General features: G+C 43.7%; 1 protein-coding gene across 2 annotated transcripts in view; it reads left to right on the forward strand.

Annotated features, from left to right (window-relative positions):
- The window catches only part of ZDHHC9 (zinc finger DHHC-type palmitoyltransferase 9), a 226,470-nt gene that overhangs the window by 169,197 nt on the left and 33,283 nt on the right, over positions 1–23,990 (forward strand). For both annotated transcript variants that reach the window (XM_069212928.1, XM_069212920.1), the window contains exons 6-7: positions 10,158–10,204; positions 22,127–22,231. In XM_069212928.1, coding sequence (XP_069069029.1) covers positions 10,158–10,204; positions 22,127–22,231 — 152 coding nt within the window. The remainder of the gene's footprint in view (positions 1–10,157; positions 10,205–22,126; positions 22,232–23,990) is intronic.

Raw genomic sequence — 23,990 nt, forward strand, 5'->3', positions numbered from 1 at the left:
CCCTGGTTGATCACAAATGGCGTCTACATCCTGAGGTGGCACAGGGCATCTTCCGATGGTGGGGCAAACCCTGGCTAGATATGTTTGCCACCATCAAACTTGCAGTGTCAAAACTTTTGTATGTTGGAGCTTGTGCAAAAACATAAGCTTGGAAACATGTTCTGGCTAGTTTAGAACACTGGACTCTTGGATAGCCTCCTGCCGTTGCCTCCTCTGCTCAGTGTTCTAAAGATCAGGTGCGACAAGGCCGAAGACATCCTCGTGGCTCTGGGTAGGGCCAGAAAAGTGTGGTACCCATTACGTCTGGGCATATAGCGTCTGTCCCCTGATCAGATTGCTACTCCGGGAAAACCTTCTGTCACAGCAGGAGGGCAGGGCCCTGCAACTAAAACTGCGCAGCATACCCCCCCCCATAGTTGAGGTTTGAGCAGCAGTAGTTTACTGTGTTTTTAACTAGAAATGGAGAGTGCGGGTGTCATCCTTGCTATCGTGTCAGTTTGTGAAGTCCTTTTAGGCTGGGTGCTGGGACAAGTCTACAGCTGAGTGTGGAGTCTGCAAAACAGATCCGTTGCTATATAAATTGGTGGATGTTCTATTTATTGTATCTGATGGAGACTTGTAGTTGCAGATTCCTTACCTTAGAATTTCCTCGAGGCGTCACACTGGATCCTGAGATTTCTCTTTGAGCAGTACCTTTGCATGCCATCAGGTGGAGTCAGTCGACTCTGTGCCTGTCGTTGGCATTATAGTCACTGTGATGATGTCTTGGTCGTACATAAGTGACTCCCAGATGCACTGACATCAGTTCTTTTCTTTCTGCGCCATGCGCAAATATGGCAAGAGCTACCCTGGTTATTTTTTGACAGAATTAATCCTTTGTCATCTTCTTAACTTCTTTCATGGGTTATGGGATGTCTTGAAAGACCACTTCAAACCTTGCGACACCTGTCACCGCATGATGTCATGACCAACCCGCACCCAGTATGTTTGTGGTGTCTGGAGCGGGACCATGACCCAAAGTCATACTCTGAGTGCTGGGCTATGAACCCAAAGGCTTTGAGGGATTGGTACCTAAAGCTCATGGTGGCCTGGTGCTCTACTCCGCGTCGCTCCCGCTCGACCACTCCTTGTCCCATTCCAAATCTTTGGGACATTTGAGTCGCAAGAAAAAGATTGAAGAAAGCTAAACGTTCTTCGACTTCATTCCGTCTCTCTGCCGATGCGCTGCGGGAAGAGCATCAAGGCCTCCTTCCGCTGAGCCTACTTCTGGGCCTTCTCCACGCCTCCCTGAGTTTCTGGGAGCTGGAGCCACCCCTGCCCAGCTCAAGGAGCTTTATGAACTCCCTGCAGGGCCTTTGGGGCCTGGGGGCTGAGATGGGCGCCCTTCGAGTTCTGTGCTGGTGGCTCGGGCCCCGGCTTCCGAGGGTCCCTCCGGATCTGTTCTTGGATCCGTGCTGATGCCGGTTGTACCAACGTGACCTTCTCTGGCACCCGCTAAGACGTTGACACTACTGTTGTCAGTTGGACCCACAATCAACATTGACTCAATCCTCATCCCTGACAACCCAGAGCCAGAACTGCATGAATTGACACCGCTTCCGACTTTGAAGGGGCCTACTCACCCCAGGTTGGATTCTGACCCCTTTTTATTATGGGTACTAATATGAGGAAAGATTGGAGGGGACGCTGGACCCTTGAGAATACAAGCTTGACAGCCCTCAATTGGACTGGGCACAGAAATTGGCTGAGGCTAGTGGTCTGGATACTTCTCCAGGTGCTGGCATTCTTCCTCCTTCTACCGTGGCTACGGCAAAGAGAGCATCTTACTCCATGGTGGTCAGTAGGGCAGCTGAGTTTCTTGGTATTGAGCTTCTGTGACCGTCAGGACTAACCTCCTCACAGAGGTACTTCATTCTGGGGCTTCCACTTCAGAGCCTTCCCTACCATTTAATGAAGCCCTCACTGATGTCTTTCTGGGTACTTGGTCCAGACCCACCACAGAGCTCCTGCGAATAGGACAATCACCTGCTGCCATCGGCTTGCTCCAAACAACCATAAATTCCTGTCCCAACACCCCACACCTGAGACAACCATAAATTCCTGTCCCAACACCCCACACCTGAGAGCCTTGTCATCCAGACTTAATCTTCCTCTGGCACATTCCCATCTGCTTCCCCCCATCACAAGAGACAGGTGGGTTTTGGAAATAGTTAGTTAGAAAGGGCTACTCCATCCCATGCGAGACTGCCTCGCTGGCCATGCCGCCATTTTGTTGCCATTTTCCCCTAAAATCATCTGGCACTTCTCCCAGAGGATGGTGTGGCTCTCTTGGCCCAGGGAGCCATAGAGAAAGGTCCCTGCATCAGAAGTAGGTTGTTATTCCTGCTTCTTTCTGATGCCCAAGAAGAACAAGGACCCATGTCCTATCCTGGACCTTTGGGCCCTTAATCTCTTCCTCAAGAAGTTCAAAATGCTTACTCTGGCACAGGTCCTATGTTCCTTGGACCCAGGAGACTGGATGGTAGCGTTGGACTTGCAAGACACTTACTTCCATATACCCGTCTTGCCCACATGCGCTTCGCGGTAGGTCACAAGCACCTCCAATTTACTGTGCTCCCCTTCATCCTTACCAGCTCCCCTCGGTTGTTTACAAAAGTGATGCTGTGGTTGCAGCTCATCTGTGGAATTTAGAGGTTTCAATCTTTCCCTACCTCGACAACTGGCTGTTGAAGGCGAACACACCCCAGAAAGTTGTCTCCCACCTTCAGACTATGGCAAGCCTTCTGCACTCACAATAACCATGCTGAATTCACACCAGACTCCTTCTCAGATGCTCCCTTTTATTGGCCCGGTTCTGGACACAACTCAGTTTTGGGCCTATTCTCCCGAGAAGCGAGTCTAGGATATTCCGGCTATGATTACCATGTTTCAGCCTCTATCCTGTACTTTGGCGAGAATGACTCTGAGGCTGCTGGGCCTCATGGAATACCTGCATTCTGCTGGATACACATGCCAGATGGCAGATGCAGGCTCAGCAGTGGGACCTGAAGTTCCAGTGGGCGCAGCATCAGGGAAATCTCTTTGACATGCTCCAGATTTCGGAGGATACTACGAAAGACCACAGTGGTGGCTTTCGAATTGTGAGTGGGTCAGCGGCAGATACCGCTCTTCTCCAACTAGATCTTACAGTAGTGACTGAAGCGTCACTCCTGGGATGGGGTGGCCACATGGGAGAGCCGGAGATCAGAGGTCTCTGGCTGCAACAGAGGCCAGACTCCACATCAGTCTTTTAGAGCTCCAGGCTATCAGGCTTGCATTGAAAGCATTCCTTCCCTCTCTAAAAGGGAATGTGTTGCAAGTGTTCATGGACAACACTACCGCTATGTGGTACTGGAACAAACAGGGCGAAGTGGGGTTGTGAACTCTTTGTTCAGAGGCTCTACGCCTCTGGACATGGCTGGAACATCAGGGCATAATCCTGGTGGTTCAGTATATGGCAGGCTCTCAATGTCTGGGCTGACCAACTCAGCCATAGTTTCATACTTTATCACGAATGGCATCTTCATCTGGAGGTGGCGCAAGGCCTCTTTCAGAAGTGGACAGAGCCTTGGTTAGATCTGTTGACCGCCACAGAGAACGTGCAGTGTCCACTGTTTTGCACGTTGGAGTTTCCAAGGCGGCACTTCCTCTGTGACATTTTTCATCTTGAATGTAATTCAGGCCTCTTTTACACCTTCCTGCAAATAACACTTCTGTCCAGAGTTTTGAAGGTCAAGAGCGACTGGGCCCAAGTAATCCTTGTGGCTCCGGACTGGGCATGAAAAATATGGTATCTAGAGCTACTGAGCATGGCTACAGATCCTCCAATCAGCCTACCCTTTCGGGAGGATCTTCTGTTGCAGCAGCCAGGGGACCGTTCTCCACCCGCACCTGTCCAGTCTTCGCCTTCTTGCGTAGAGATTGAGTGGCAGCAGTTCACGACTTTCGACCCTTCGCCTGAAGTCTGTAATGTTATTCTGGCAGCCAGGCGTCCCTACACCAAAACGTTGTATGCCTGTCATTGGCATAAATTTGTGGCATGGTGTACCAACAGGTCTGTTGATTCAACCTTTCTGCACCTCTCTTTGAGGTTCTCTTGTTTATCCTTTCTTTGGCCAAGCAGTGCTCTGCGTTGGGCACCCTTAAAGGTTACTTGTCTGCCATTTCAGCCTTTCTTAGATTGCCAGACCACCCTTCCTTATTCAAGTCTCTCATTGTTGGAAGGTTCCTTAAGGGACTTATCCATTTGTTTCCTCCAACTTCATTCATTATGCCCCTGTAGGACTTGAACCTGATCCTAACTCACCTTATGTGTGTCCCTTTTGAGCTGCTGCACAATTGTTCCCATGCGGCTGCTAACAATCAAGACTGCTTTTCTTACTGCCATCCCCTCTGCTCGCAAAGTGAGTGAGCTTCAAGCTTTTTCTTCCAAGCCACCATTTTTGTCTGTCCACTCTGACAAAGTGGTGTTCCGTACACGGGCCTCCTTCCTAAGGTTGTTATGCCTTTTCACGTAGGCCAGTCCATCGCTTTGCCTACTTTTTACGCACCTCCACATCCCTCTCATGAAGAGGAGACACTCCACCGTCTGGATACAAAAAGAGCATTGGCATTCTACCTCAATCATACTAGAGATTTCCAGCTGGATAAACAACTCTTTATTGCATATGTGGGTGCAAAGAAACGGAAGGCGGTGCAGAAGCGTACCATCTTGCGATGGGCACTGCTTTGCTTCAAAATGTGGTACACTTTGGCAAAGAATCTACCCCCTGAGGGCTTGTGTGCTCACTCCACCAGAGCAGCTGCTGCTACCACTGCGTTAGCATGCGGCGTTCCTGTCCTGGACATCTGCCAGGCAGCAATGTGAATAGCCCTGTGCACATTCACAAGACATTACTGCCTGGACAGTCAGGTCCTCAGAGACTACTACTTTGGTTGTTTGGTCCTGCAGAGCTTTTTAGTATGATCTTGGTTCGCAGTCCACCACCAAGGATGGTATTGCTTGGGTATAAATTCTAAGTTAAGGAATCTGCAACTAGAAGTATCTATCAGATGAACAATTTACTTACCTTCTGTATTGATTTATCTGGTAGACCTATTCTAGTTGCAGATTCCTTACCGACCCACCCATCCTCCCCATTTGTGATCTAATTTCTAGGGATATGGATTCCTGTTTCAGGCCCTTCGCTCTGTTGCACCAGTTTCAGTGTTCTTCATGGCTCTGTGCTGCTGGCGTGGAAAGTTGTGAAAAGAAATTGACTTCAGCGTGCCTGGGTGGTGCCTATGTACGAAGTCATCACAGTGACCAAGACGCCAAGGACCAACACGGAGTCTACTAGCGCCACCCTACAGCTCACAAGGGTCCTGCTGGAAGAAAAATCTCCAGATACAGAATGACGCCTGGGGAAATTCTAAGGTAAGGAATCTGCATCTAAAATACGTCTCGACCAGATAAATCGTTACCAAAGGTAAGTAACTTGTTCTTTATTTTTTTGTGTGTGTTTGTGTGTGTGTGTGTGTGTGTGTGTGTGTTCCCTCCCAAAACGTATGTGATGCCACAGTGGGACCTTAAATCTTGTCTTTATCATTGTGATTGCTTCATCTCCTCCCATGAGTGAACCCCAGGCTCTGTCAGTACAAATGCCTTACACTAGTGGTTCCCAACCTTCTGACTTCTGTTGACCCCCACTTCATCATCACTGGAACCTGGGTACCCCCACTGAATCATTATTGGAATCGGGGACCTCTCATTGAGCCAATACTGGAAGCTGGGGAACCCAGCCTAAACATTGTCGATGATTTGAAATGCAAAACAATCTACAAAAAAATACAGAAACAAACACTCATCAAACACATACACAAATGTTAACACATTTTATTTAATTCACAAATATAACTTAAAAAAATAATTTCAATAGGTAGGTTGGAGCTTTTCTAAAATCATTTGAAGCCACCTGTTGTCCATATTGTATTCTTTTTGATGCACCTGCACTGCTCCCACGAATCAGAGGATTCTAATTTAGTTTGTACCCTCCAATTTCAAATTCCTTGACATTAAATTATGTTTTAGAATTTTCAGTTATACATTTAGCCACTTAATTTATTTACACTCTAATCTCTTAATATTATTTAATTTTCTAAGCAGTCGTGGACCCCCAGAGGAGGCTTTGTGGACTCCTAGAGGCCCCTGGGCCGCAGGTTGGGACCCACTGCCTTCCACCTTTTTTCCAGACAAAGTGGTGCTGAGGACCTCTTGCTGAAAGTCGTGACTTCTTTCCACATTAGGCAAACCATCACTTTCTGCGTGTTTTTTGCCCTAACTCATCTCTGGAAGGTGGAGTAGAGGTTCCTTCAGCTGGAACCCAAAAGAGCTTCTGGTTCTTATATCTGTTGTACAAAAGAACTTTAGGTGGATGGTCAGCTTTTTGTGGTGGTCTCTGGGGCATAGAAAGGTAAGCCTGTTCAGAAAGGATTCTGTCTAGTTGAAATGTCCTCTGCATTAAGATCTACTGCTCATTGGCAAAAAGCAGCCCCCAGGAGGTCTGGTGGCCAATTTCACCAAGGCTAAGGCCTTTACACTACCTATATTTTTTACCTTCCAAAAAGGTCTCAAGTTATAGATCAGCTCAAAAGTTCTTACCTTTTTTTGTGTGTGTTGTGAGGGCAAGGAAAGAACCATGCAAGAAACTGATAGGCTTATATATGGTTCCTCATTCACTTCCTAGATGGACCAAACCCTTCGTGGAGGTGCATGGCGCCATCTAGTGGCTCGCTGGAACTTTGCTGTGAAAAGTTTCCAGACCCAATTTGGTGACTGGGGAAAGTGATGAGACTGCAGCCGGAGTATTCACCAGAAAGAAAGTTCTTCTCTCTTTCAGTCCCCAGCCTAGCACATGTATGTCTCACTTGTGTTTTTGTAATGCCTCTCACTTCGTAGGAGATAATTCTTTATGGAGAAGACAAAGGTTATTACTCATGTCCCCACTTTAAATTTGATTTTCACCGCAGGCTAAATATTGTCTGCATCTATCTAGCACAAAATGCCTGTCAATTAACGTATCTATCCCTTTCTCTTTTCATTGCCCCATAGCCCGATTTTGCCCGTATGTGATTTTGGGTATTAGGCACACGTTTGTCTATGTGGGTACCAGCATGTCGTTTTCTCATTTATGCTTGAGTGTTTATGACTGTTGCTCAGTGTGCTTAGTTACATATTTTTCTAGAAGAATGTGTTTTGTTGCGATGAAAGAAGCATGTGGATCTGTGTTCCAAAGCGCCTGCTTATCTGATGTGTGTAAGTGTGGCATTTATTTTGCCTCTTTGTGCATTGATGACTGTTGTAAATAGATGTTTTGCCTTCCAGTTGGACACCTGTTTGTTGTTACTGTGAAGAGTTACTTTGATGGTGAAAATATGTGCATTGAAATGTTGTAAGGCAAACGTGAAAAATTCCTTAACATGCTACTGTTTACTTGGAGACAACACAAAGGAATTGAGACATTTATAAAACGGAGAGGTGGGACGAGAAAGCCAGCGGTTAGTTAAGCTTGACTAATAGGAGTATAGTTATTTCCAATTGGGTAGGGACGTGATCCCTGGGTGATCTTGGTTTATGACGAGGAAGCAAGTTCACTGTAGCTTGCCATATGTGTCACAGGCAGGTATTTCAGACCATCCCGGATTATAGTTAGTAATGACAAGAATGTTGTTGTTTAACCTCGAGTCTGGATCTTCTTCATTCTTGTTTGCGGGTCTACTCTGTTTATTGTGAAAGGTTACAACAAAGACAGTAGGTTTGATTTATGTTTTGTGAAAATCGCGTGTTAAAGCAAATCCGTCTTTTAGGTGTGGATTGTTGTTAAATGTGTTAAAGCCTGATGACAGGTATTTTGTCACATACAGCCTTAGAGATCACCGTAGTAAGCAATAGATAGTGTTGCTTCTCCCTATGGTTAACCCTGAGTGTAGAATATTTTTAATGTGATAATCTCTTTAGGCCCTTGTAAGAGGTCTTGTATATTTTGCGAACTTTAATTTGGTTCATATTGGTTATTTTGTGGCTGAGTTCCTGATTTTGGTGGAGGGGGGGGGGGGGGGCTTCAAGTAGAGCTTAGTTTTTGTAATGTTGGCAAGCCATTGATGAAGCCGTATTGTTACTTTGGCAAGCATTTTAGGATGTATTTTATCTGATCTGTAACGAAAAGGTATGGTAGTGGCCGTAGGCCGGACGTTTTTTTGTTTGAGATGCATATGTTAAAGACAGTCTGCCTTATGTGTGCATTTTATAGTGGTGGGCCTGTTGACTTCCTTTTGAGAGAGGTTATGCTCAACGCAGTACGCCTGAGTTGGTCATAGTGACGAGACAATGGTAGAATAGAGGTCTGATTCATCCATTGGGAAAACTGTGTTGATGTCTTAGACCTGATTTGTTGACTACAAAAGGGTGCGATAGAGGTACTAGTCACAGTATATTTGTAGTGAAAAACTTGTTAAAGACAAAAGGCCTGTGGGGACCGTTATTGCTTTGTCAAAGGGAAACTTGTTACAGGGAATCTGACATATGACATTAGTAGGCCAGGACTGTGGTGTTTTTAATCCCGCAAACTACCCAACAAGCCCTGGGAGTAAAAGATTTGCATTGGAGAATCATTGTTAAGCTTCTTGGGGGGGTATTATTGTTTGTTTGTGAACTGTAAATGTTTACTTTTGTAATGTTATGGTTAGCGTTTAGTGGTGTGGGCTTTAAAGCACTTTTTAGATCCAGTGTGACATCTTTAATTGCCTGCCAGGCTCTTGTAATAGCAAACGTTAATAAAAATACATTTGCACATACATACATAGAGGGACTTTGGAACAAACCGCTTCAGCCATTGGTGTTTCTGATGGTCAATCACGTTGTTTCCAACAATCTGACAGCATGTAGGGTGCAGCAATGGACCAGCCCACTTCAGCCTTTGTCTCAGTAGTCCTTGGACATTTTGCCTGATCCCATCTTCCTGAATCGGAGTGTGCTTGAGTGCCCCTCTTTTTTTTGTTTAATACAGTAACTAGCAGCTCCGTAGAAAATGCAACTTAGCTGCTCGTTTTTTGATAATTTCATCTGCAGTGGACCACATCCTATATAGCCACTACCTGTAAACAGCAGCCATCTTAAACATGCCACCCACCTTCAGTTGGTGCACCACTTAATCGCAGTACTATTTCAAGATAGTTACTTAATTAGGTTTTAATTTTTACTTGTGTTTAATTGCAAACACATGCCCACCACATTTATAGGATACTGTTTTTCCTTGTTTTCTACTTTTTTTTTCCTTTTAGTTTATCTTGCGCGTGCTTGTTGAGGTTGTTTGTGCTTTTTTCACAAATTGAGTGAACAAATGTAAGAATGAGTCCGTGACTGGATGAATGGTTTCAGGAGAGCACAGAAGAGTGACAGTGCCTATATGCATGTATGGTGATGTATTGAGTACCTACACTCAACGGTAACTGAAGAGGCACTTTCAGTTGTAAGCCCGGCCTATATACATTGCAAGTTCTTTTCCTATATTTATACATTATTTTCTTATTTACAAATATACATTTCTGCGGTGTTAATTCCCCGCAGCAAAATCCATTTTAGTTACCCAATATATTAAAGAAAGGGACAGTGAGGCCCTTTTCGTTCGAGAAGAGGGCCTAATTTCACCTGCTGCAGTATGGCCTGGTTATTACCAAACTGAGGGAGCACCTCGGCAAGGAATTGTAAAAACACACTTTTTGCCAAGGTTTGTAAAGTTTTTGCCAGTGTGGTGGTGTTTGTCATTGCTGCTGTTTGTGTGGTGTTCTTTCAGGTTATAATATTTACCTATACTCTCAGCTCTGTCTGCCTTTTAAGCGTTCCAGTCTTCCTGCTTATATACACTTTCCAGGCTTGCTTCTATATGTAACTTCAGTTCTCCTTCTGATGCTTTCTTGTCTCCTCTGTACACGCCACTGCCTTTCTCTTCTGCCATGTTTCACAGCCATTTTTCCGTTGCAGTAGGTTATGAAACAAATTGTCAACATTGGTCAACTACATGTTTCTGGAAGTGCCCCATTTTTGAGATAGTTAGATTGTTTTTTTCTTTTGTGTCCCGCAGATACTGTAAGAGTTGGCTTCGTTGAAACATTGAAAGAATCACCTGGAACATATCCTTCCTCTGAAGAGTTAAAATATTGCTTTAAAACATGTTCTCAGTATTTTGGTGATACTACTGTCCAAAAGATTTGATTCTTTGCGGGCAGCAGGAGAGGTGAAATGTATTAAGTAATATTTTTGGCAAACTCAACCACACTTAGAATCAACTTTTTTTTTCTTTTTTTTCCTAACTATCAATGCATAGATCTAATACAACTTGGCCATACTAAAAAAAAATGTATTTTCAATATAAGTATAGTCTAGAGGTAATAATACTGGGCCAGAGATTTCCTGACCGCCTTAATGTGGTGCTTGTTCCAAACTCACCAATCAAGCGCATACTTTCATTTCCACCTTTCTGCATTTTTGCTTTGGGGTTGAGAGCATAGCCTTGACCATATTTGTTCTGTTAAAGCAGTTGTTAACTTATGCACCAGTGCTTCCTTCCGTGAAACCAAAGGAAAGACAATTTTATTGTGTTAAATTAAGAAGCAGATATGAGCAGCAGTGCTATCCTGTGCTTGAAAAGTCCAATCATAAATGCTAGATGTTTTACTTTCTGAGTTGAGGTAAGTTTCAAATCCAGAAGGGCGCAGTGCGATTTATTTATTTATTTATTTTATTTTTATTTATTTTTTATATACTGTACTTTTTTGCTTATGTATGATTATTCTGACTACGTTTTAATAACAATCCTTTATCCAGGCTTTGCTTTAAACTCAGGCAGGAAAATATAATTGACTATCCTGATCAAGACCTCGTTCTAGTTTAATGCCCGAGAAATGCTTGTCAGAACTGATGTCAACCTTGAGGTTGTATCTCCGTGGGAACTCTGTTCACCAGTGTGGCAGGGTCACAGCATCCGGTGCGGTTGATGAGTCCACCTCATCCATCAGACCAGTATGCTGTTAACCCACAATGTTTTTCTGTGTCATTTCAGAATGTAAATAAGTCAGATTCATCCCATGCCAAGTTCTCACCCTGTCTGAAAATCCTTTGATGGAGGCAACCCTGCAATGTCAACTTAGCTTAGATACAACTGGAACAGTAGTAGTTGGGCAAACAGGAGTCAGAACATTAGTATCAAAGGTAGATTTGTTTTAATTATGTGGTAAGTAATCTAGTGCTTCCTATCGTGACTGAACAGGCCTTCAGTAATCAAAAGATGGTTTGTTTTTTGAAGTGTGAATCTTTTGTGGACTCGCATGCTGTGTATTCTGCCATATTGTGTTTGGGTCTGGAATTTTGTGTGTTTGTCCCCTCCCCCCACCCCCTTTTGAGGTGGGGGGGGGGGGAAATCATGCTATTCCTCTACCACCATGTGGTGGAATGCCAGCCTCCCAGTGCTGTCATATGTGCCCCAGAAGCCCTGTGCCTGGTCACTATATTCAGAATCTTTAATCCGCTGTTTGGTTCATCAAAAATCATTTGTGGAAGAATTGATGGATTGTCATGCAGAACTATTTGGATATGTTTGGATATGTTTGAAAGGCACAGTTTGTGGAAAAAAGTGTTCGAGGTGAACTAATAATCACTGAGGAAGGTAGGTGCTCCATGCACATAAATAGTGGGGTCAAATAATGGGCATCTGGGAGGGCTCGAATAGTCGAGGGAAATGGAGTAAACCCCCTTTAAGTTCTGTCCAAAGTACCACCATAAATATATACATAAAAAGGTAACCCGAAGCTCCAAAGGCTGCGACCTGTGCACAGAGTTCCAGCCATGAATGTTCTGGGCTAGGGATAAGCACAGAAGTGCACATTATGCCATATTGCAAAGGCAGAAAGAGGGCCAACCTTTGCTCAGGAACATCTGTAGATGACGCAGAGAGAGACCAACAGGAAGTGTCCAACATCGTCCAACCGGGAAGAAAAGTGCTATTGAAGAAAACTCTAAAAGAGGTAGAAAACAAAGTCTATGCAGGTAACCACACAAACAGTGGGCCAGAGCCAAATTATTCATACTCTAGGACCATGAAGACCCCCTCAACGACAAAACACTCAACAAATAAAGGAAGGTCAAAACAAAAAAACTCCCATAAGCTCAACACAAGGCTCATTGGAGAACGTTCCTCAGATGCATTAATGCCAAGAGGTGACCAAGAAACAGAGGAGGAGTTGTGGCAAGACACAACAGTCTTAAAGTGTAAACCAATGGCCCCTATAGATGACAACAAAAAGCATTGAAGATCAAAATGAAAGGGAGACCGGCAAGACCTTAACAGATTTTTCCAGATTTTCTCCAGAGGATGGTATAAAATCATCAACAAAGGCCTTCACTACAAGATGGCCTCACAGCGTTCAACTTGATGATTAAAAGAGCCTCTGACTGGTATGGTGTACAGCTAGGAGAGGAAACTTTGCAGGATTGTTTTCTTCTAGAAATACTTTCTCTCACAAAGGAAGGGCCCGTATTCTCCTGTGCTCCGAAGCATTCTTGATCAAGGACGGGGAGGAGTTCAGGGAGTCAGCAACATGCAAGCCAGAAAGTCCAAGAGACTTGGGAAACAATGCAGTTCAGCCGACACCGTAGAAGGGGAATTGCTCTAACAGAAACATCATGAAGAGCAGGCTTTCAAACTTTGATGTCCGAGTAATTGCCATCAAACAACTACACAGCAATGAACACCACCGAAGTTGATATTCCCCTCAACACCTCGACGGTCCTTACCATGCAGGGCCATGGGAAGAGGTAAGTTGTCAAGGGGTTGGATGGGGGCAGGGGACAGATTCATTGAGCAAATGACCACGGAACAACAGTGGGTTGGCAAAATAGGTGAAAATGGAGGCTTCCTTTGGGAGTGGATGCCCATCACCTCTGACAAATGAATATTGTCCAACACTGTTACTACATCAGACTCCAAGTGTCAAGCCACAAAATATAAATAACACATACAAAGGAAGAGCTAAGTTTGCAAGTAAAAGTGGAGGAACTCCCACTAAAGCAAGCAATGAAAACTGCACCAAGGGAAGAGCTAAACCAGGGGATCTGACTTCAGTTGCCAAAGCTAGACAAAACGCTGCAACCAATTGTGGGTTTCTGGATTTTAAACCAGTTCATAAAAACACAAAGTTCAAGGTAGCAGCTGTTCAAGAGGTCATACCGCAGCTCCAGGAAAACATACGTTATGATGAAAATAGACTTATAATGCCTGTTAGCGTGTGCCAGTGATCAAGAAGTACAAAAGATTCCTTCATTGATCATCAGTTAGATAAACTATCTGTTCAGAGTACTTCCCTAAGGTGTATAAAATCAGCACAGGGGTGTTTACAAAATGTCTTGCTGCGGTTACAGCACGTCTACGAAGACGAGGAATACATGTCTACCCCTACTTAGACGACTGGCTAGTAAAGGCAAGCTTGTTCGTTCAGGCTTGTTCACACAATGCCAAAGGAGCATAACAACAGTCAGGCAGAGACACTACAAAAATCTGAGTTTTCAGTAAATTTAGAAAAATCTTCCCCATTACCACAGAGGGTAGAAAGTATTTTTAGTACCAAGACTCCAACTAGGCCAAAGCTTTCTGCAGTATCAAAAGGGTCCTGGCAGTGACATAGCAAGCTTATCTTTACCAAAAGGGACAACCTCAGACTGTAGGGACATTTGGGAAACTAATGGGCACGATGGCTTCCTTCCATTAATACCACATGCCAGACTACATATAATACCAATTCAAGAAAGCATATGGAGTCACTGGTCACAAGGAATGAGAAGTTGAAGACTCTCTAAAGGTACTAAAAGAAATGGCTTGGTGGACATTTACCAATGTAGCAGTAGGCAGTCCTTTTGTACTACCAACTTCTTCAGTGACCATCACCACAGATTCATCCCACTTGGAGTGGGGGGGGGGGAGGTGGCAGGCAGATGGATAACCTGAACACCCATGGGTTTCGGTCATCAAGAGAACAGTAGTACAACCCATAAATGTTAGTCTTCTTGTCTGCAGAAGGCTTTCAACTACAGATAAGGGGAGGAGACCGAGCAAATTCAGATGGACAATAGAACCACAGTGTTTAACTTATCAAGCAAGGCTTGGCTGGCGGCAGAGGGATATGGCCTATGGCCTTTATAAGCTGTGAAAGCTGGCCCAGGACATTTGGAAATGAGCCACTGAAAGATAAATACCCTTGATGGCAATACATCTTCCAGGTGTATAAAAAGTAGAGGCAAGCAGACTATGTAGACATGTAACAGTCCTGCACAAATCTGAGCTCACACAGCTAGTATTAGGAAGGGATTTTCAGCACTTTGGTACACCAAAAATAGATCCAGTTGCGACAACCGAAAAGGCAAAATCTCAAAACTATGCACTGAAGCACATATGCCTCCTCACCAGCCCAGGGAAATGTCCTATTGATAGACTGTTGAAGGAGATTTGCATACGTCCTCGACCCCTTCCCAAATACCACTGATATCGCTGGTAGTAAAGTGCACAGTGTCCCCCATGACCTTAATCTTAAAGGCACCACAATGAGCTGTGCAAGCATTATACTCGGGCCATGTGGAGATGTTGCAGCAGAAAATGAAGCTACCAGCTCTGCAGGATTACCTGGGGGCAGATTTCTCCTCCCCTCTCCCCTAGAGGCAACCTGTCTCGGCCTATCAGCATGCCTTCTGGGGACATCGAATTTGTAAATTTGGCTTTTCCTCAGTGTTATGAATGTTGTAAGGAAAGCTAGAAGGCCAAGCTCAAGGAACATTTGAGCCAGGAAATGGACTAGAGATTTCCATTGGTGCAACAAAGTAGCTTTTTTATTGTGGAACATAGGACACCACCGTCTTTACATACCCAGCCTAGTCCACCTGCCAGCCACAGTTGCATACACAAGGATAAATGTAGGTTGAACTTTCTTCAACATGCTAGTCATCAAGAGATTACTAGAAGGAGCAAAGGGAGTAGCACCACCTGAATCTTCACCAGTGTCCATGTGAAATCTTCATTTAGTACTGACTCAGTCGGGGAATTAACTTTCAAACCATTGCATAAAGCAACACAAAAAGTGTTAATACTAAAATAATGTTCTTATTCTTAATAGCAATAACATTATGCAGGGTAAGAAAACTACCAGGGCTAATCACTCAGGAGCCTTACTTGCAGATGCTCAAGGGCAGAGTGTTCATGAGGACGAACCCAAATTCACTGCCCAATGTTGTATCACATTTCCATGTGACCCAAACCATTCCAATGCTGTCTTTTATTTCTTTTTCAACAACCAAAATACAAGCAAAGTTATCCATATGTTTGGTGTCTGTATTGCAGTCATGTACTACCTGGTCAGAACTCAACAAGTCAGGAAAGAAAATTATTTGTCTCATATGTACCGGTAAATAAGGGCTCACAATTTAAAAAAAAAAAAAAAAAAAAAAAGGGATGATATTGCACTATAGAGATTCCATATACCCCAAATGTGCTACACAAAGACAGGAGATCAGTTAGAAGAGAATCCTGGCGTCCATTCTACAAGCAAAAAGGAGCAACTCTTGCCTGCTAAGGAAACATTTCTGTTAACGTGTGGCAGTCACTAGGCTGTCCATACACTTCATAAAACATTATTGTGCAGACATCGAAGTTAACAAGGAGGAACACGTAAGAGTAAAGGTATTAAGAAAGCATCTGTTTGCAAGCACAAGCTCATTTCAACCTAGCCTCCGAAAAGAATACCTCTATAAAATCCGTGCACAGCATGTGAATCCTGAAAAGATTCACACTTCAGAACTATACCTACAGGTAAGTAACCATTCAGTTAAGTTTGCAAATTGTGGTGGCATATTCCTTTAATTTACCAAAAAGAGATTTTGGCGGTATATTCCTTCAAGAGCCATGCAAGGGCTAATACAGATTAGAATGTGTTTGCTTAAATTTAGATGGAGAAGTACAATTAAAAGCTTTGGTCAGCAGTTGAAGTATAGTGATTGGGACCGCCTTCCTTCATTTTTATTAACAGTTAATTAACATTTTAAAGACCCACAGCAATATTCAGCAGTATCTCTCCCAACCCCCACCTAATCCATCCTACCGCTTAGATGTTTGTAGTCCTAGTGGTCAGTCCATAATACGCCCACTGTTACTCCCATATCTTCTGGTGTTTCTTGTGGCATCCTCAGGCCACATAAATAGGTTCCTCTAGTTTTTCATAGTTGTCTGCGCCCGACCTCCATTTCCTGAGGGGTGGAGCCTCTTGTGACTTCTAGTATTTGGCTACATATCTCTTAGCTAGTAAATTACCCAAGCCCACCAGTGCGGTCTCCCCTTGGCCCGCTCAGCTCATCCCCCAAGGCCAAGGAGCACAATGTTGGGGGAAGCCACCAGGTTCGTACCTAGCGCTGCTGACAGGGCTGTGAAAATGGACTGCTATTACTGGTGAATAATGGGACACTTCCAGACCATATGTTAAAAATCACCAACCTCCCCATGGCATTTTGTGCATGCGCGGTCCGGTAATCTGGCAGCTTTCCACAGGTGCTTGGGTGAAGGAGGTGCGGTATAGATAATTCAGTTGAACCACACGTAATTTGGAAGAGATGGCAAGGGTTTGCGGTGCTATACATGCCTTCCTCTACTCCGTCTTGCCCAACTGCCCAGCCACTCCTAGCTCTTCCTCAAAGATGCTGGTGTGCATGGTGAATGGTTGACCAAGGCTTTGTAAATTTGGGAGATGCCACCGGTGATCAGTGGATTCTTAAGTTTGCAAGCCTCCAATAGATTGAATTCTGGAGGGTTTGCAAGTGCCTTCTGGTGTCCGGATGGTGCATGCCGAAGCCAGAGATGCTGTAAAAATAGTGAGCAGTATATGAGGAATTCCTTTTGGAGGGTCTGGAAACTTTTCATATGGTCCTCCTCCCAAACATCACCCAGCCAGGATATGCCAATATTAGCCTGTTCTCTGAAGCCCTCATGGTGTGCCACTAGGCCCACCCATCCACGGTTCCACCTCCGTCCAGCACAGTGCTGCTCTCTGGGTTAAGAAGACGGACTTGGTGATCTCTGGAAGTAAGCAAGGGATTGGGGTACCGCATGGCACACCTTAGAAGTCATTGAAGCCGGTCGCCACTCCCCCTTTAGTCCGTTCACTACCAGGGTGTGTCCTATATAGGCGCATGTCGGCCATTGCCAGCGCCAGCCCCGCGTCGTAGGTGGATTGGACGCATTTATTATGAGATCTGTGGGGCTTGTCAGCCCAGAAGAATTCCCGCGCCCGGGATGCAAAAAGAGTTAACCAGTGTCTGGAGATGGAAAAGGAAAGTTGTGTACAACACACGGAAGCTGTGGGAGGACAATCATTTCATAGAGAGCCACCCTGATAAGTATTTTGAGGGGCAGGTTAGCCCAGTGCTTAATTTGTCCTTGTTTCCGGTGCTGAGCACCGGCACTTATTTTGGGGGGCCGGCGCTTAGTCCTCTGCCTCAAGCATTTACTACGAGCAAAAGACACATATGGGAAAGACGGAGGAAGAGAAAAACGAAAAAGCGTCACGATGAGAGAACGCATAAAGCTGCTAGAGTGAGCTGAAGGGGCAGGGAGTGGCATTATATGGATTGAAGAGGCCCGAGATGGCGGCGGGATTACGCTGCCTCAGTATTCCATGTTCACACATTTAATTACAGCACCCGTGTGTTTAAGAGGAGGGCTTTGAGCACCGGCACCTTTTTGTTTACAAATTAAGCACTGGGTTAGCCCCCTTCCAAGTTCAGTCTGGATTGTGCTGGGGAGAGGGAGAGGCTGAGGCTACAGGGGGGGGGGGGCGGGAACAAGGTAGAACATTTTGACTTCATCGCTTTTCAAACCTCAACCCTCTTCGTAGAATGTTTTTCTGAAATAAGAGGTCGATACAACGTTAGTAATGACTGTCAAGCTATCTTACCTTGTGTTATAATAAAACCACTGATAAAACCCCGTCGCCACCAGTACATCTGAGGTTGCTGACAGAAAAACTCTCCTTGCTGTATTTTATGCAGCCATCTCGATTTGATCAAAACGGCTTGCTTAGTTTTTGCCCCCTTGATGTTGTTGGGCATTGGAGATTTTGACTTTTGACCAGCGTAGAATTCAAGGAAAGCCGACGGTTTTGAAATTTTCATTGCATCCTAGCATTTTTAGCCTTGTACAGTGAGCTCCTGACTTCTGGCTAGATTTGTGGCTTTCAAATACCACATAAGCACACACGTGCAGTTTTAGGGGGCCTTTTCCTAATTCCTTCCTACAAACTGGTTGTTTTTTTTGTGCTGTACCAACCATTTGTCACAGTACGGTCGAACTTTCTACAGGGAGTGCAGAATTATTAGGCAAATTAGTATTTTGACCACATCATCCTCTTTATGCATGTTGTCTTACTCCAAGCTGTATAGGCTCGAAAGCCTACTACCAATTAAGCATATTAGGTGATGTGCATCTCTGTAATGAGAAGGGGTGTGGTCTAATGACATCAACACCCTATATCAGGTGTGCATAATTATTAGGCAACTTCCTTTCCTTTGGCAAAATGGGTCAAAAGAAGGACTTGACAGGCTCAGAAAAGTCAAAAATAGTGAGATATCTTGCAGAGGGATGCAGCACTCTTAAAATTGCAAAGCTTCTGAAGCGTGATCATCGAACAATCAAGCGTTTCATTCAAAATAGTCAACAGGGTCGCAAGAAGCGTGTGGAAAAACCAAGGCGCAAAATAACTGCCCATGAACTGAGAAAAGTCAAGCGTGCAGCTGCCACGATGCCACTTGCCACCAGTTTGGCCATATTTCAGAGCTGCAACATCACTGGAGTGCCCAAAAGCACAAGGTGTGCAATACTCAGAGACATGGCCAAGGTAAGAAAGGCTGAAAGACGACCACCACTGAACAAGACACACAAGCTGAAACGTCCAGACTGGGCCAAGAAATATCTCAAGACTGATTTTTCTAAGGTTTTATGGACTGATGAAATGAGAGTGAGTCTTGATGGGCCAGATGGATGGGCCCGTGGCTGGATTGGTAAAGGGCAGAGAGCTCCAGTCCGACTCAGACGCCAGCAAGGTGGAGGTGGAGTACTGGTTTGGGCTGGTATCATCAAAGATGAGCTTGTGGGGCCTTTTTGGGTTGAGGATGGAGTCAAGCTCAACTCCCAGTCCTACTGCCAGTTCCTGGAAGACACCTTCTTCAAGCAGTGGTACAGGAAGAAGTCTGCATCCTTCAAGAAAAACATGATTTTCATGCAGAACAATGCTCCATCACACGCGTCCAAGTATTCCACAGCGTGGCTGGCAAGAAAGGATATAAAAGAAGGAAATCTAATGACATGGCCTCCTTGTTCACTTGATCTGAACCCCATTGAGAACCTGTGGTCCATCATCAAATGTGAGATTTACAAGGAGGGAAAACAGTACACCTCTCTGAACAGTGTCTGGGAGGCTGTGGTTGCTGCTGCACGCAATGTTGATGGTGAACAGATCAAAACACTGACAGAATCCATGGATGGCAGGCTTTTGAGTGTCCTTGCAAAGAAAGGTGGCTATATTGGTCACTGATTTGTTTTTGTTTTGTTTTTGAATGTCAGAAATGTATATTTGTGAATGTTGAGATGTTATATTGGTTTCACTGGTAATAATAAATAATTGAAATGGGTATATATTTGTTTTTTGTTAAGTTGCCTAATAATTATGCACAGTAATAGTCACCTGCACACACAGATATCCCCCTAACATAGCTAAAACTAAAAACAAACTAAAAACTACTTCCAAAAATATTCAGCTTTGATATTAATGAGTTTTTTGGGTTCATTGAGAACATGGTTGTTGTTCAATAATAAAATTAATCCTCAAAAATACAACTTGCCTAATAATTCTGCACTCCCTGTATGTGATGATACAGATTTTTGGTTACTTTGAAGGTTCACGTTATTGGCTTTGGTTAGAAAGAATGGTGACCTACAGGTAACTCAGTGGATGTTATGGTTCTGATCTCTAGGAGGATGCTGTTCCACAGCCTAGGGCTTTACTTAATAAGCATTGGCACAGACAGTAGGTTTTGCCTGTGTGAGATCTGTTGCCTTTGTCAGTTTTTTTTGGTTTTTACTTGTTACACAGCAGCACGAGAAGCACTGCGCACCATAGCTTAAAGAAGAAAAAAAACAGCGCTATGACACGGTCAGTGATGGCTGCGTCATAGTGCCTTTTTTATTTTTATTTTTTAAAATACTTTAAGCCATGTTGCACAGCAGCTTAGCTTGCACTGCTGTGCGATGTGGAAAAATAAAATTGACAAAGCCGATAGAGCGTGTGTAGTCGAAACCTATTGGCTTTGCCAGTGCTTGTTTTCTATCAGCACAAGGACATTAAGCGATTTCCGAGAATCAAAGAAGAATGAGCTGTGGCTAGGAACCTAATCTGGCTCCTCAGTTCTACGGTCTGCACTGTGCATATCTAGCCGAAAGGCTCTTCTCCTTCCTCGGAGGTCTTTTCTTTGAGAGCTTTTAGCAGGCAGTCCAGCACTGGTATCCCTATGGATAATGGCTGAAATTGAAAGCTGTCTCCCCGACAACTTTCATGGATCCTAAAGCCATCAGAACGAAATGATAGCATTCAAACCCCAAAAAAAAAAAAAAATCAAAATGGCTTTTTTTGTTGTTGCAGTTTTACTTAGAGCTAACTCTGCACAAAGGCACTGGAATGCTTAACATGAGCCCCAGGCACATTACACAGTCACTTTTTTTTCTCCCAGTTATACTTCTACATCGTCTCGCACTGTTAAAACACAGTATTAAATATGACAGTATGCCCTCTTTCAACCATCACTAAAATGAAATGGTGGATTGACATGTTCTGAATGTACAGTGAGAACCTAACGCATATATATCAACATCACTGAAAAATCAAACTCATGCACTCTCCTAGAGTACCTTCAGGAGCATGCAACCAATGAAAGGACACTGGCTGCATGGTGCTGTAGTTGATCCATTGCGTGCTCCTCGTCACGGACATTACTGAAATAAGTGAAGTGCAAGCGAAGAGAAGCAGGGAGACACTAATCCAATGAGAAGCAAGGAAATGAATGTTGTCCTAGTCATCCAGTGGTAAGTAATTGGTGGGCTGTAAGCCCATGTTACGCTTTTTTACGCTTAAGAGATTTCACAAGCACTGTGCAGGCGAACCTTAAAAAAAAAAAAAAAAAAAAAGACAGTTCCTTTTTTATTATGTTTCTTCATATCTGAAGGTTTTGAGGAGTGACTGAGCTCATTAAACGCCATTGCCCACCTGATGCCTGTGGTTTTCTCGTTGGAAATCCATTCTGATTGAATTAGAATTTTTCGTAAAGTGGGCCTTCACTGAATTTTTAATATGGTCCTTATCTTGAGTTTTTTATTCTCTAAAATCATTGATACCAATATTGCTCAAGAGGTGCCATAAGGTGAGTAATTCCAGTGGGATTGGACACAGTTGGTAACTACTTGCATAATTGGGGCACTGAGAGAGGCATAAAACGAAATTCAGTTAAAAGCATATGCCACCAGTGCTTACTAGTAAGCATCTTCAATACTGCATTCTATGTAATGCATTTGCACTTTAACAAAAAATCAAGATGTACTGCACAGTGAACCTTAAAAAAAAAAAAAAAAAAAAAAAAAATTAGGCTGGGGGTGCAGGCTAGATGGCATTGCTTGAAAGAATCATGCTTTCTGCTCAAAATGTTTTTGTTGTCGTTTTTTTTTTAACTGCCTTTCCCTCACTCTTTACGTTTACAGTTTGGTTTATTGATATTTGGGCTCCAGTATGCTGCAAGGGGTTGGAAGCTGCTACTTTGACTGAATCCATGCTCCCTGTGTGGCGACTCAATTACTGAAATGGCTCCTGAGGTGGAAATTACTGTTTTTTTCCTCTCCTCTTTTGGGAAACGTATACCCAGAAGCAGTTTATCCTGTGTGTTGTATATTTTTAGAGTCTTTATTTCCTTAACCATGTCCATACGGTCCTTGAGGTGATAATCTGCTTTTTCACCCTCTGGTCGGTTGTTGGGTTGACCGGTTTCCACACATTCCTGGTATCCTTGAACCAGACCACAAATGAGGACGTAAGTATTCCAATTTTGCTGTTCTCTATATTAAACCACTGGATTGTAACACTGAAAATGTCTTGATTTTTAGACAGTTCTTGAACTTCCCTGACTGTCTTCCAGGGTCTTTATTGTATGACATTTAATTTCAGTTGTATTTTAGTGCTTTCAACAGTTGCCTTTCGCATGCACGGAGTAATTAAAAGAAAAGAAAAAGATGGATACAAAAACAAACTACTTAAACACGAATAAAGAGTATTATCGGTTTTCTGATAGTTATATCCTCAACATTGTTTTAGGAATAGAATGTGTTGGACAAGTTAACATACAGCAAGACAAAACACATTGTATGTTGTGGAGGGGGTAATGGGTAGCAGGAACAACTGTACACATGTTTAACACTATAAAAATAGATCTGTGTTTTAACAATGCTTTTCAAGCATAGTGACAAACAGGAGCATTGATAGGAGCCAGTACAAATACAGCACAGTGAGGATCCAACGCACTATATGTATGTGTTGTGCCACCAGAGCACTTACACCATGAAGATCAAAGGGCCCTTGGGAAATGGGTGGGTGGAGGCACATGGATGCAGTAGTTTGAGAGGAAAGGGCACTGTTTGTTTCATTGGTGCCCATACAATAAAATACAAACATTGGCAAAGCCAATGTGAAATCTGTTGGCTTTGTCAGTGTTTTTTTTTTTTTTTTACATGGTAAACAGTAGTGAGATACTGTGCAACATGGCAAAGTTTAAAAGAAAAAAAAAAGCTATATGATGCAGGCAGCGTTGACCGCATCATATCGCTATTCTTTTAAGCTATATTGCACAGGGGATGTTTGGTTGGAGGTATCCAGAGAAGGGCAGGGGTAGGTGAAAAACTGTGGCGGGTGATGAGAAACATGGGCGGGGTGAAAGCCAACTTTGGACATGCAGTGTATGTTTAAAAGAGGAAGGAAAAAAATAAAGTACCCATAGGACGCAGTGGCCAGTGGAAGCACACTGGCTGCAGGAAGCCATACATGGTCCATGCTCCAGAGCACCAACTAAGACTCCAAGCCCAAGATGAAGCCAGATGTGAAAAAGGAGTTGCTGACCAATGGTAAATGAAGAAATAAGAGTGACACAGGACCAAAGCAGTGCTAAGTAATGGGTGGGCTGTAAGCTGCTTTATTTGTTTATTTTTTAATTTTTTATTTTAAGAACAGTAGCTTTCACTGACAGCGCTTGCAATTTGTAGGTGTAGGCACGAACAAAAAATGTATTTATTTTTCAGTAATATATATGGGACTGTATCTACTGGGCACTTCAAACAAAATATCAGCTGTTTGTAAATGGGATACTTTGAAATGGGAGAAAATTAAAATGAGCGATTGACTTAAATAAGTTAACTCTTTTCGTTTTTCTCCCATTTAAAAACATTCAGAAACCTCATTTTGTAGTTAAATGCCTCTGTGCTTGAGTTCTTCACCTCTGTTCCCCACCCTGGGGTATAAAGCTGAGTGAGCACTGTTCGTTGTCGGGCCTTGCTATCTGAAGCCTGTCAAAAATATGTAAAATAAACATAGCCTTCCCTTAAATTTAAAAGGAAAATGTAGCACTTATTTATTGACCTAGTGCCTATTTAAAAATTAACTCAAGGCTGCAAGCTACTCTGAAGGTATCTGCGTGCTACTTGTAGCTCACGATCGAATTGTTGGAGACACTTGCATTTCTGATGGATACAACTACCTGTGGATTCCTCACCTCATGAATTCTCCCAATGCGCCAGTATTTA

Source organism: Pleurodeles waltl, chromosome 2_1, assembly GCF_031143425.1.
Source record: "Pleurodeles waltl isolate 20211129_DDA chromosome 2_1, aPleWal1.hap1.20221129, whole genome shotgun sequence".
Lineage (NCBI taxonomy): Eukaryota > Metazoa > Chordata > Amphibia > Caudata > Salamandridae > Pleurodeles > Pleurodeles waltl.